The 12,205-nt window shown below is 61.7% G+C and overlaps 1 protein-coding gene across 4 annotated transcripts in view; it reads right to left on the bottom strand.

The window, feature by feature from the left end:
- The window catches only part of NFIC (nuclear factor I C), a 69,147-nt gene extending 57,499 nt beyond the window's left edge, over window positions 1-11,648 (bottom strand). For 2 of the 4 annotated variants that reach the window (XM_043466129.1, XM_043466130.1), the window contains exon 1: window positions 4,617-4,776. In XM_043466129.1, coding sequence (XP_043322064.1) covers window positions 4,617-4,646 — 30 coding nt within the window. In that variant the 5' untranslated portion in view covers window positions 4,647-4,776. Of the gene's footprint in view, window positions 1-4,616; window positions 4,779-11,296 lie in introns of those variants that run through there. The other 2 variants (XM_043466131.1, XM_043466128.1) reach the window with 2 other exon arrangements.
- Between the last annotated feature and the right edge of the window lie 557 nt (window positions 11,649-12,205).

Here is a 12,205-nt window from a genome sequence, read left to right as displayed (position 1 = left end):
AGAGCCAGGAAGGAGCTGAGCTGGGACTTGAACCTGGGTCCCTGTGACCTTGAACTTCCTGACCCTTGGCCCCACTGCCAGCTCCCCCAACCCCCCGAGCATGGGGTCGGGTCATTCCTCAGGGCTTCCTGTTCTGCACCCCACCTGCTCTCTCTGAATCCCATGTGGCCCCCTTCTGCTGCTCAGCCCTGGGTCACGTGCCACCTCCTCCTCGGGAAACCAAAGCAGCAGCGGGGTCCTGCCATCCCCTCACTACACTGCAGCCCCTCGAGGGCATGGCTTTGATCTGTTTCTTCACTGCCGCTTCAACGGCATCCAGATTAGAAAGGACCAACATCGTCCTCTGCTTGTTCCCAATGCACACACCCCAGTGGACGAAGGAAGCTGGTTCCCACGTGGGTCTGGTCAAACTCAGGGAGACCCTGTACAGAGCTAGGCAGGTAGCGGAGGAAAGACCAAGAGAAAAACCCTGGCAGGGGGTGGTTCAAGGTTCTGGGGAGCCACTGCTGCCCCTGGCTCCCAGCTCGCCCTGAGCAGACAGTGACAGAAGGCAAGGAGGACAAGCTGGAAAGTGCCTATGGGGTGTTGAATCCAGTTATCGGTTTCTGTGCTAAGTCACTTCAGTCGTGTCTGACTCTTTGCCACCTCATGGATGGTAGCCCACCAGGCTCCTCTGTTCACGGGATTTTCCAGGCAAGGATACTGGAGTGAGTTGCTATGCCCCCCCGCCAGAGGATCTTCCCAACCCAGAGATCGAACCTGTGTCTCTTGCATCTCCTGCCTTGGCAGGCAGGTTCTTTACCACTAGTGTCACCTGGGAAGCTGTAGTTCTTAGTTTAGCAACAACCATCATCAGAGCCAAGCTTATTTGGCACTGACTGTATACCAGGCCCCAAGCTAAGGTTGAAGCATTCAAGGAAGGACTAGGACACCTGCCTAGAGACAGCCACCTGGGCAGGATCTACATGCATATCCAAGGCCAACCTGGGTTCCTGCCTCAGTGACCCCAGTCAGGGCACATGCGTGTGCACGTCTGTATGCCTACACGTGTGGGAGTGTGAGCATTGGGGACGGCACACCCAGGGTCCACTCGCACCCAGTATACGTGTGTGCGGGTCACTGTGAACCCGCCTGCTCATGGGACAGGAAGCCCCACGACACTTGGCGGGTCCCATCTGTTAGGTGGGAGACAGGGAGGTAGGCCAGCTCAGGAAGAGAGACAGTGAGGAAGGGAGGAAGGGAGAGAACGCTGACTCGGCCAGAAGCCCAGCGTCGTGATTTACAAGGCACCCGACCCTGAACACCTCTGCTGCAGAGGAGGGAGGGGGAGAGACACGGACTTAGAGAGAGACAGAGAGAGGGAGAGAGACATGGGGGGAGGTTGTGCCTTGTACAGGAGCCAATCGGAGACCACCAGACCACAGGTCATGGGGGGTAACCTCAGGGAGCACCCACCTGCCCAGGCCTGGCCAGTCAGGTGGGCAGTGGCTCCAGTTCCAGACTCACCAGCCATGCTGTGCCACCTGGGGGCAGGCCCTAGCCCTCTCTGATCTTGGCCCCTCTCCCAGCCCTGAAATGCTTGGAGACCCACCCCCCCAATCCCAGCAGAGCCTCCATGAACTCATACTGGGCTGGCACTTCATGCCTTCTGTGCCCTGCCACAAGCCGCGGCCACATATATCTGGCCCATAGGAGGCGCTTAATGAAGATCTATTATATTCAATCAAGACAGAGTCGGGGACCCTCTCCTAGCCTCAGTCTCCCCACTGGAGAAACAGTGATTTTTTAAAAAAAGAGTGTTGTCCCACCAGGCAATGGGGTGAAGCAATGAAGGGAAGAATGAATGAATGAGGGGGGCCCTGGCGGCCAGCGCTGCCGTGGCCACGGCCCAGGCCCAGCCTCGGCCCCGGGGAATCCTGGGCACTGCAGCCAAGAGGGATTTGGCCCCAAACCCGGAATAACTAACGTGGCGGTAGAGGCGGGCGGGAGGGAGGCAGGGAGGGAGGCCCAGAGTGGGGCAAGCGTGGGGAGGCCGGCCTTCCCGCCGGCAGGATTTATGGAAGTAACGGCTGCTCCACACAGTTCCTCTTAAGAGTAAAAGTGAAAAGCGTTTGAGTCACCATTGAAACAAGGACGGCACTCCCAGAATCCTCCAGGGCCGCCTGGGCTGTGGCCGCACAGCACCCCCCCCCCAGGTGGGCAGGACCTTGGGGGCACGGGGCAGGCTGGCACCGGAGCAGCCGGCTCTCCCCCTTCACACACCCCCAGCCAGTCTCGGCTCTGAGAAGATCCGGGTCGGATCAGCTAAAAGGGAGCTATTTTCGGATGGGCTCAGGTTGTAAAATTAGTCAGTAGAGGAGGGGAGACAGAGGCCCAGAGATGGAGGGAGAGAGATGGAGAGGGAGAGAGACAGGGAGAGATGCAGGCAGTCAGAGAAAGGTGGGTGGGGCGAGATTAAGATGCAGCCAGGAGTGGGGGGGGGGGGGTCCTCTGTGGACAGTCTGGGTCCTTCCAGATCCCCCAGCTGGAAAGCCCAGACCAGACTGAGCCTGCATGCAGCTTTGGAGATTACACCAAGGCTGTGGAGGGAGATTGAGGGGGGTCCCAGGCATCCCTCCAGGGTGGGGGGCACCCATGGGCGAATAAGCAGAGGAGAGGGATCCCCTTGCCTCTGGGTCACCCCATCCCCACCCTGGCCTGGGAGCTCCCAGGTCCTCTCTCCAGACTGTCTCCCGGCCGCCCTGTCCTTTGCACACAGAACCTCAGGTATTTTTTATTACCATGTTTCCACCGAGAGCCCGCCTGGCTGATCCTTGCCCTGTGCCCAGGGAAAGCCAGGCCCAGGGAGCAGAGGAAGGCCAGCTCTGCTTCTCACTGCCACCCCCACCCCCCCACCCCCGGGCAACGTGGACCGAGGCCTGTCTCCCAAGGAGTCCTGATGGGGGAATTCCAGGGCGCAGTGACAATAGGCTGCCGTCCAATCTCCTCGCCTGGAATAGCCTCCCTGGGCTCAGCCCCCCTGGGCGGTTCCCAGAGGGAGGGAGCCAGCGAGCGCGGGAAGGACAGAGGGGGCGGGGGCACCTCGGGGCCACCCAGGCCACCCCTTGAGGCCCAAGGTCACCCAGCAACCCTGACTAAGACCCTCATGGTACTTGGCGATCTTTAGAGCAACAAGCGGCAGAGGGGAGCCAGCGATGACTGCTTTGGGGGACCCCAAAATTTGCTCTGAAGGGGAAGCGGGTCTGGAGAGGGGCAGGGACATTCCCAAGGTCACTCGGAGGATAAGGGGTAAGACAGGCCCGGCGACCCCCTTGGCATGGGCCCTCACATTCCCTGTGGGGAGCCAGAAACTGGAGGGGCTGGAGGGGGCCTGTGAGAAAGAGCCTGCTATGCGGGAGGGGCACCCCAGGATCGTGAATGGTGGCGGGGGACACCTAGCAGAGACTAGCATCCACGTGCTCCCCACTCGGTAGTTGGTCCTCAGGATATTCGGTGGCCCGCTGGATGCCCAGCTTGGGCGGCCCGCACTTGACACTGCCTCTCCCTCCCGAAACTGCCTCCGCAGCCGCTTGTCACTTTGAGGGAAACTGAGGCCCGACCCCCATGGGTTAAAGACATCCAAGGACGTGGGGTGCGGGCGGAGCTGGAGAGTGGAACCAGCAGACCTGGGAGGGTCCCCCTGGAGGAAGCTGGGGGAGAGAAGGGGTCCCCTGGGGCAATCCCGGGCACAGCCGCCCCCTCCCCACACACCCCCTGGGTCATTGCACAAGGGCCGAGCCCGGGCAGTCTGGGAGCGCGGCCAGGGGTGAGAGGCTACAGGAGGGGGCAGGGGCAGGTGCCGAGCTGGCGAGGGCGTCTGCAGCGCCGCAGTGCCCGGGCCAGACCCGGGCTCGCCCGGCCTCCCGGCTCCTCCCGCCGGCGGCAGCGGCTCAATAATCCACAATCGATGCAGCGAAAATATCGGCCGGGGTTGGGGGCGCGCGGGGAGTGGGAGACCCGACGGGACGTTGGAGCACCCCTCCCCCACCGCTGGTGCCTCCAACTTTGCGTGCCCCCTCCCCCTCCGCGCACACGTGGGCCAATAATGGGGGGAAAGGCGGCCAGGGCCGGGGTGGCGGGGCACCACCTTATGCGGGGGGGGTGGGGTGTTCGTCCCCATATCAGAGGGGTCCTCCCCTCCAGAGTCTCCTGGCGTCCAGGGTCCAACCGGGACCCCCTCGATTCCTCCTATGAGCAGGCCTGGGTCCAGTCTGGGGATTCGCACAGAACCCCGCCTTTGGCCTTCTCCCGGGCACCCCTCGACCTTCCCGGGTGGGGTGGGGGTGCGCCTCCTGCGTCTGGGGAGGGCGAGACTGCAGGGTGAGCCCCCACCTCCGCCAGGGGGTGAGGTCCCGTGGGGCGCGTGGGGCGGGCGTCCCGGATCAGGGTCCCAGCCCATCCCCCCCCACCTCCACCGGACCCTGGCCTGAGGCAGGGGCATCCCGGCCGCGGCGGCGGGAGGGACGCGCGCCTTTTTTGTCCCGCCTCCTCGGGCTTCCAAACTCCGGGGCCCGGTGGCTGGGGGCGCCGGGCCGGGGCAGGGGGGACACGCGCCCGGGGCCGGGCGGGGGGCGTACCTGGGTCAGGCAGAGCGGGGACGAATACATCCCGGGCGCGGCGGGAGGCGCAGGGCCGGCCGGAGCGGGCGCGCTGAACTTACTGAGTCATTTTTCCAAACCCCCCCCCCCCCGCGGCCGCAGCCGGCGCGCTCCTCGCCGCCTCCTCCCTCGGTCTCCCTCCCTCCTCCCTCCCGCGCTCTCCCTCTCTCCTGCGCCCGACTCCCTCTCTCTCTCCCTCTCTCAGTCTCTCTCTCTCTTCCTTTCCTGTCCCCCCCTCGTCTCTGTCTCTCTCTGTGTCTCTGTCTCTCCTCCCTCCGGCAACCACCTCCCTCCCTCCCCCAATTTCTCTCCCCTCCCACCCCGAACCTCCCACTTCTCAACATCCAACTTTCAAAGAAACGAGGGGGGAAAAAAGAGCGCGAGCGAGGAAGGAAAGCCGCTCCCCCCGCGCTCCCCGTGCCTCCTGAACCCCCATCATTGCTTATTATTACGAATTTCGAGCCGTCTTGTGCCGGGGCACCAGACCGGGACCAACGGGCCTGCGCACACCCCGACCGCAGCGGGTCCCCCTGGATCACCCGCCCGAGTCGAGTGGGTAGGGGTTGGTGGCTCTTGTGGGACATTTGGGGGCCGAAGGTGGATTTTGAAGCCCCCCCCCCCCCAACCCGCCCCAAGCTGGCCGGGAAGTTGGAGAAAGGAGCCAAGGTGGGGGGGAGGGAAAGAATGAAGAAGTGACGTGTGCAGAGGCCCGGCGCGAGCGCGCTTTTCCCCTTAAAGATGTACAACCCAGGGTGCATGGCGGGAGAAGGGGGTCTCATGGTATCCTCTCCATCTGATCGCCCCCGAAAGCCAGGCCGGGACGGCAATTCCCAGGCAGAGGGGCTTGGCTACAACTGCTCTTCCTTGGCCAGAAGGGCCCCAACCAACAGGGGAGCCTCCAGAACTCTGCTCTTGCTTCCTCAGCCAGCACCAAAGGAGAACTGGGAGCTGGGGGGGTGGGGCTTGGGCCTCCCCCATATGTTTCCCCAGTACCCCAGGAGGAAGGCGTCCAGGAAGAATCTCAGGCTGGCCAGATAAACCCTTGCAGCCTCTTCCTAGGTGTCAGTGATTCTTACTGACCCCCACCCACAGTGTACCCACTTGACGAATCCAGAAACTGAGGCACTGGAGTGACTTGGAGTCCAGTTACCTGGCCCCAGAGCCCACATTCTGCAGGCTCTGTAGTTCTCCCTCTGGAGAACAGACCCGCCCTCCTCCAGTCTGAGCCCCCAGGGAGCCTGACAGACCTGGCCTCACCCCTCCCTGGGTTCATTCTGCACACCCTCCCAGCTTCTCTCAGGCGCTTCTGCCACCTCAAAGAGCAGGATGCTCCCTGCTTGGCATCCTCCCCTGTGAAGTGGATGAACAGTGCCCACCCCCTGGGGTTGGTCAGCAGAACAGCACTTAGAAGCGCCTTGACCTTCCGTTAAATATGCACTGAGATGCTCTTAGAAAGCTTGGCCATTCTGACCCATCTCCAAGGACAAATGATAACCCCTCACCAACTTGGGACAGCCAGCCCATGCCCAGGAAGACTGTTAATCTCCTGTGTTATAGGGGAGGAACCCGAGGCCCGAGGTAAGATGCTACTGACCTGGGGCCCTGGGGCTAGGCCAGAAGGAAGCAGGATTCACAAGGGACACGTACGCCCTCCGTCCTGCCGGCTTCCCCTGCTGTGAGTGACAGTCATTCAAATGGCACTTCACTAATGTTTTGTTTTTCTAAATTCCCACTGTGCAACCATGGGGGGCATTTAAACCTCAGGATGAAAGGGAGAGACAGGTGTCTAGGAATCCAAATGCCAACATAACAGAAAGCAATATTTTATTATTTTTAAAACCATTGTGAACACCTGGAGGGCAGAATCCCCAATTCACAGACATTTTCAAGTTCAAATGCCTTAGGAGCTTTCTCCCAGGTGGCTTCGACTGCCAGACTGTTCCCCACACCCACCCGGCATGCAGCCTTCACCAGGCAGTTTGGGTTACTCTGGAATGCAGTTTGGAGAGCACAGACTTTCTCTCTGTCTCTCTCTAAATCTCGGTTTCCACATCTGTAAAATGGTTACAATAGATAACAACTCTCGCATTTTGGGAGGTTGGGCAGATTGGAGTCCTTGAGATAAGGTGTGGAAAGACAGTATTAATATATTAGTGGTGGTAGGTGCAAGTTCACAATTGAGAGTGAAGAGTTCTATCTACCTATCTAGGCTTCCCAGGTGGTGCTAGCTGTAAAGAACCCGTCTGCCAATGCAGGAGACATAAGAGACGCAGGCTTGATCCCCGGGTTGGGAAGATCCCCTGGAGAAGGAAATGGCAACCCACTCCAGTATTCTTGCCTGGAGAATCCCACAGACAGAGGAGCCTGGTGGGCTACAGTCCATGGGGTTGCAAAGAGTCAGACATGACTGAAGCGACTTAGCAATGCGTTTGTCTGTATCTATCTACATCATCCAGTTCAGCAGAAAGAGGTCCCTACAGTGTACACAGGAGGTCCACAGCAGGGCGGTTTTAGTGCAGTGTTACAGTCTTGGGTCCTTTAGCCAGGAGCCCAAATTGCCTGTGCCTCAGCTTCCCGTTCTAAGAAATGGGGTGATAATAGTTTCTACCCCTCTGGCCTGTTGTAGGTAAATCGGCCAATGTTTGGACTGCACATAGTATTTGTGAAACAAAACAATTGCTGGACTGGACCTATGTGTGGAACATCTGGGGAGGGGGGCGTCGCATGACTTTAGCTCCTGGCTCTTTGGAACATAAGTTAACTCATTTGTTTAAAAATGCTCTCCCCATCACTCACTCTTAGGCTCCTCTGTAACTGTCCCAGCTACAGACACAGGAGGGTGTTGACTGTCACCCTATAACACTAATGCCAACAATATGGAGCCAGCTACCGTGTCCGTCGTGGGGACCAGTTCAGCAGTGCCACCCAGAAATACTACACAGCTCCACAAAAGAACAAGGGACTCCTACCAGGAGACGCCTCCAAGAAACACCCCGCAGTCCAGGGCTCCGCCCCACCCAGCACTTCGGACCATCCTCTCTGATTGGGCTGTCCTGAGCACTGTGAGGGGTGGACAACAGGAGCACCCCCCCCAACAGTGTGACAACCACGGGTGGCCCTAGACCTCACGCAGTGTCCCCTGGGGAGAACCTCTGCTGTAGACTCAGCAAACAGACTCAAGATCTCATCTGGGAATTTTTTTTAAAGAGTATACATATATCCTTTATAAGAATGTGTATCTGTTACATGTGTAGCTGCTCAGACAAAGCTGGATGCAAATAGGGTTTTTTGGAGTAGGGAGTCCCACACGGTGGAGGTGACGAGGAAGCTTTGATTTTTACTCTGGGTAATTCTACATCCTCTTAAGATGTTCATAAGTGGCTTGTGCTATTAAAAGGCAAACTTTAACAATGTGAGTGGAATCCACAGCAAAATTTTAAAAAGCAAGAGCACCTCAGGGAGGAAGGATAAGAGCTGGAGCCACCTGGGAACCCCCCAGCTGCCACACCCAGCAAACTGAGTTCCAGCCAGCGGGGCAGGACCACTCCTCCTCCAAACTTGCAGGGCATCCTGTGGGTCCCCATTTTACAGATGAGAAATTGAACCCCCAGAGGGGGATGTTAAGGTCCTCAGCCTTGAGAAGTGATGGTGGGATGACACTAGGGCTGACACAGACATACAACACAGAGGCACGCAAACACACCCAGCATGCCACGACAGACGTACAGAAACACCACAACGGAGGCACACAGATTCTTGCAAGTCACACAGACTCCGACAGATACCCAGACCCAAGGGGACACACACACCGACTCACGTAGACTCACAGAGACACACAGACCCATACGAGGGCATGCACAACCCCAAATACAACACAAGTGCAACCAGCCACGATAACACACTCAGACCACAACACGACCATACATGCGTAGGAGCACACGCACCCATAGGCAGAACGCCTCCCAGGATTATACACCAGCACACACACACACACACATACACACACTCACACAGAGGCTTCCCTGGTGGCTCAGACGGTAAAGAATCCGCCTGCAATTCAGCATCCCTGAGTTGGGAAGATCTCTTGAAGAAGTAAATGGCAACCCGCTACAGTATTCTTGCCTGGAGAATCCCGTGGACAGAGGGAGCCTGGCAAGCTATAGTCCATGGGGTGGCCAAGAGTTGGACACAACTGAGTGACTATCACACGCGCACACAACACACACACAGTGACACACGACACACTGCATTCCTGCTCCTCCCTCATGGCTGTCCCCCCCCCGCCCCCCCACCAGTTGCCCCCACAACTGGAGTCTTTGCTCTCCAGATCTTCAGGGACAGTGGCTTCCACGTGGAACTGGGGGAGGGCGGGGTGGGCTTGGCTCCTCCCCCTCCCACAAACGCAGGTGACTGTTTGTGTGTCTGCTGCCTGCCTGTGTGTGATTGTGTGTGCACCGGTGTAGGGGCAGAGTTCTATACACGTGTGGCTGTGAACAGATAGCTGTGAGTGTCACGGGTGTGTGCTACTGACTGACACGAAGGTGTTCCCCTGTGCACCCGGTGACAGGTGGGCAGGGAGGCCAGTGTGGCAGAGGGCAGTGCCTGGGGATGGGGGGTGGGGAGGGCAATGTTTCAGCGCTGGCAGTGGGTGTACGGGGTGGGCAGCACAGGCTGTGGAGGGGCCTGAGGGTGGCGGAGCTCACGTGAGCTGAGGACCCGTAAATTGGGTGTGGATGCTTCCCTGTGTCACTGTGGGACCCCTTTTTCTACCCTTCCCAAACAGCACCCCCAAAGGTGATGCAGGTTCAAAGTAAGACCTAAAGACTCTCGCCTAGTCTTGGGGCTTTTATACTTAGAAAATTAAATAAAGCGCCCTGGGGTGGGGCGTGGGGGCGCGGTGGGGATTCCCCTGGAGGGGAGAAAACAACACTGCGTGCCCAAGCGTCTGGCGCGTCCCAGACAAGTGCTGGAGGCTGGGCTCGGGGTGCGGCTCCCTGCTCATCCAGCCCAGAGGGTCCCCTTGGCCACTTCCCTGGTCCAGACCTAACCCACGCGAGCTTGGGTAACCACCCATCCCTCCGGACCTCCTCAGAGGAGGAGTGGGGACCCCCGCTGCCCCGCCCCGCTCTGGGCCAGGTCCCCGCGCACGCGCAGCCCCTGCTGGGAGACATCGCCGCCGAGTGATCGCGTCCCGGCGCCACCTCGCGCCCAAACCTCAAGCTGGGACCACCTGGGGCCGCGCGGATGGGGGACCCCGAGGCAGGGGGAGTTGGAAGGAACTGGGTGGGGAGTGAGAAGAAGGGACGGAGCTTTGGCAAAGTAGAGGAAGCCATCGTCCCCCACCTGGTAGCTCGGGTTACGGGGAAAAAAGGGACTGGAGGGAGTGGGGGAGAAAGCGTAGACCCATCCTCAGGAATAGTCACTTAGCGCCAGTCACATGAACACAGTGACACCGAAATGTCCCCGGAGACGCAGTCACACGACACAGCTCCCCACTCAGTGGCAACCCCCTAACCCCCCCTCCCACTCACCCGGGGACACCCCCACGGTCATCCAGGGACATCACATTCCCCGGGGACACACAACCCAGACACACTGCTTCACAACACCGCCCCACGGGGACGCAGGGCACAGTCGCCCAGTTATACCAACACGTACACACTGTCCCGTAGTCGCACAATGCTCTAACAACACGCAACACAACACACACACAGCCACGTGGATGCGCAGATACACAGATCCATAAGGGAGAGGACCCTACGCCTGGGGACCCACGGACAGAGATGGGACCACCTAGCCGCACAGACTCTCGAATACACCCCCAGGAACCCGTGTCGACCCGTTGCAGAGCACAGGGGCCCCCGAACGTAGCCCTTGAATGCGGATGCCACCGACACCGGCGGACCGGACACCGGAACCTTCAAGTGCAGCTACCGGCGCTCGCGGGCCTGGGGCGCGCCCGGCCTAGACCCGGTGACCCCTCCCGGCTGGGACCCGTCGCGCGCCGCGGCGGGGCCGGGGTCGACCCGGGGGCGGGGCTCAGGCGGCGCTAGGGCCAGCCGGGTGGCTGCTCCAGCGCGGCGCCGAGCGCGGCCGCCCGCCCGGCTCCAAGTTCAAGGCGCCCGGCGGCGGCCGCTGCGCGCTCTCCGCCCCTCTCCGCAGCGGCCATTTTCCGCTAGCTGGCGCGCCGCGCTCGCCCGGGCCGGGGCAGCCCGCGGGGGCCGCCGCGACCCCCGCCCCGCACGGCCCCGGTGGGCGCCCCCTCCCCGATCCCGGATCCCCCGCGGGCTGCGCGCTCGGGGGTCTCGAGCCCGGAGCCGCGCCCTCCCGCTGGGCCAAGGAGGGGGCGGAGGCCTGGCCTGGGGGGACCCTCTCTCGGGAGCCCCGCCCTCCCCTCTAACTCCGCCGCGCCCGTGAGGGGCCCCCCACTTGGGGTCCCCCGCTGCGCCCCGCGCTCCAGCTCCGCCCTCAGCCGCGGGGGGGTGGATCGGCGGGCGGGGGTCCCGGGGCGGCGGGCGGGAGGGGGGTTCCCCGCATCGAGCCCCTCCCCCGGGCGGCCCCCGCCCCCTGCCCCCCTAGACCTCGCAACTTTCGCCGGGAGCCCACGCACCACCCCAAAAACTCCCCCGGCGAAAACGAAAGTGGGGGCGGCGACGTACCATGGCGCTGCTGCGAGGAGGCGAGGCCGGCGCCGGAGCGAGCGCGCTCGGTCCCCGGCGAGGGGGGGCCGGAGGCGGCGGGAGGAGGCGGCGAGGGAGGGCGCGCGGGGGAGGGAGCGAGCGCGCTAGGGAGGGGGCGCGCCGTGCCCGCCCCCCCGGCCCAGGACCCTCCCCTCGGCCCGCCCTCCCCCCGGTCCCGCGCGCCGCCCGCGCCTCAGGCCGCTCGGCGTCCCGGCCCCGGCTCCGGCGGCTCCGGCTGCGGCTCCATCCCCGGCCCTGCCCGCTCGAGGGGAGGCCGGGAGAACGGTCGCGGCAGCGGGTCGTTGGGCCCGGGTCGGGCTCTCTGCGGAGGGAGCGGATCCACCTTTACGGCGCGCGCGCGTTCACACACACACACACACACACACACACACACACACACACACACACGCAGGCAGCTGGGGACACTCGCGGCCCGGGCCTCCTTGACTCCGACACCGACACAGAAAGCACAGCGCCTCGCCTGCGACGTGTTACAGACACACTCAGCCTGCGGGTGTCACCTGGACACCCCCGGGCCCATGCTCAGTCGGTTCGGTTCTCGGACGCACACCTTCTGCAGGATGCCACCAACACAGACTCACACTCACAACCTGCGGGTGTCACCCAGACACACGGGGACCCACATGCTCACAGTCTGCGGGGTGTCGCCTAGACACCCACAGCCTCCACGCTGTCACACACACAAATTCACAGTCTGCAGGGTGTCACTCAGACAGCCGCACAGACTGACAATCGCAGGAAGACACTTCAGACCTCGGTCTGAGCCCCATGCCGACCCCACGACCCCTCCCTCCCGGCCACTCTTGCCCCCAAGTGCAGGTGTCCCGGATACACAGACACAAACACGCACAGCGGGGAGACGGGACA

Source organism: Cervus canadensis, chromosome 4 (genome assembly GCF_019320065.1).
Source record: "Cervus canadensis isolate Bull #8, Minnesota chromosome 4, ASM1932006v1, whole genome shotgun sequence".
NCBI classification, from domain to species: Eukaryota; Metazoa; Chordata; class Mammalia; order Artiodactyla; family Cervidae; genus Cervus; species Cervus canadensis.
This window is presented reverse-complemented; position numbering and strand designations above follow the sequence as displayed.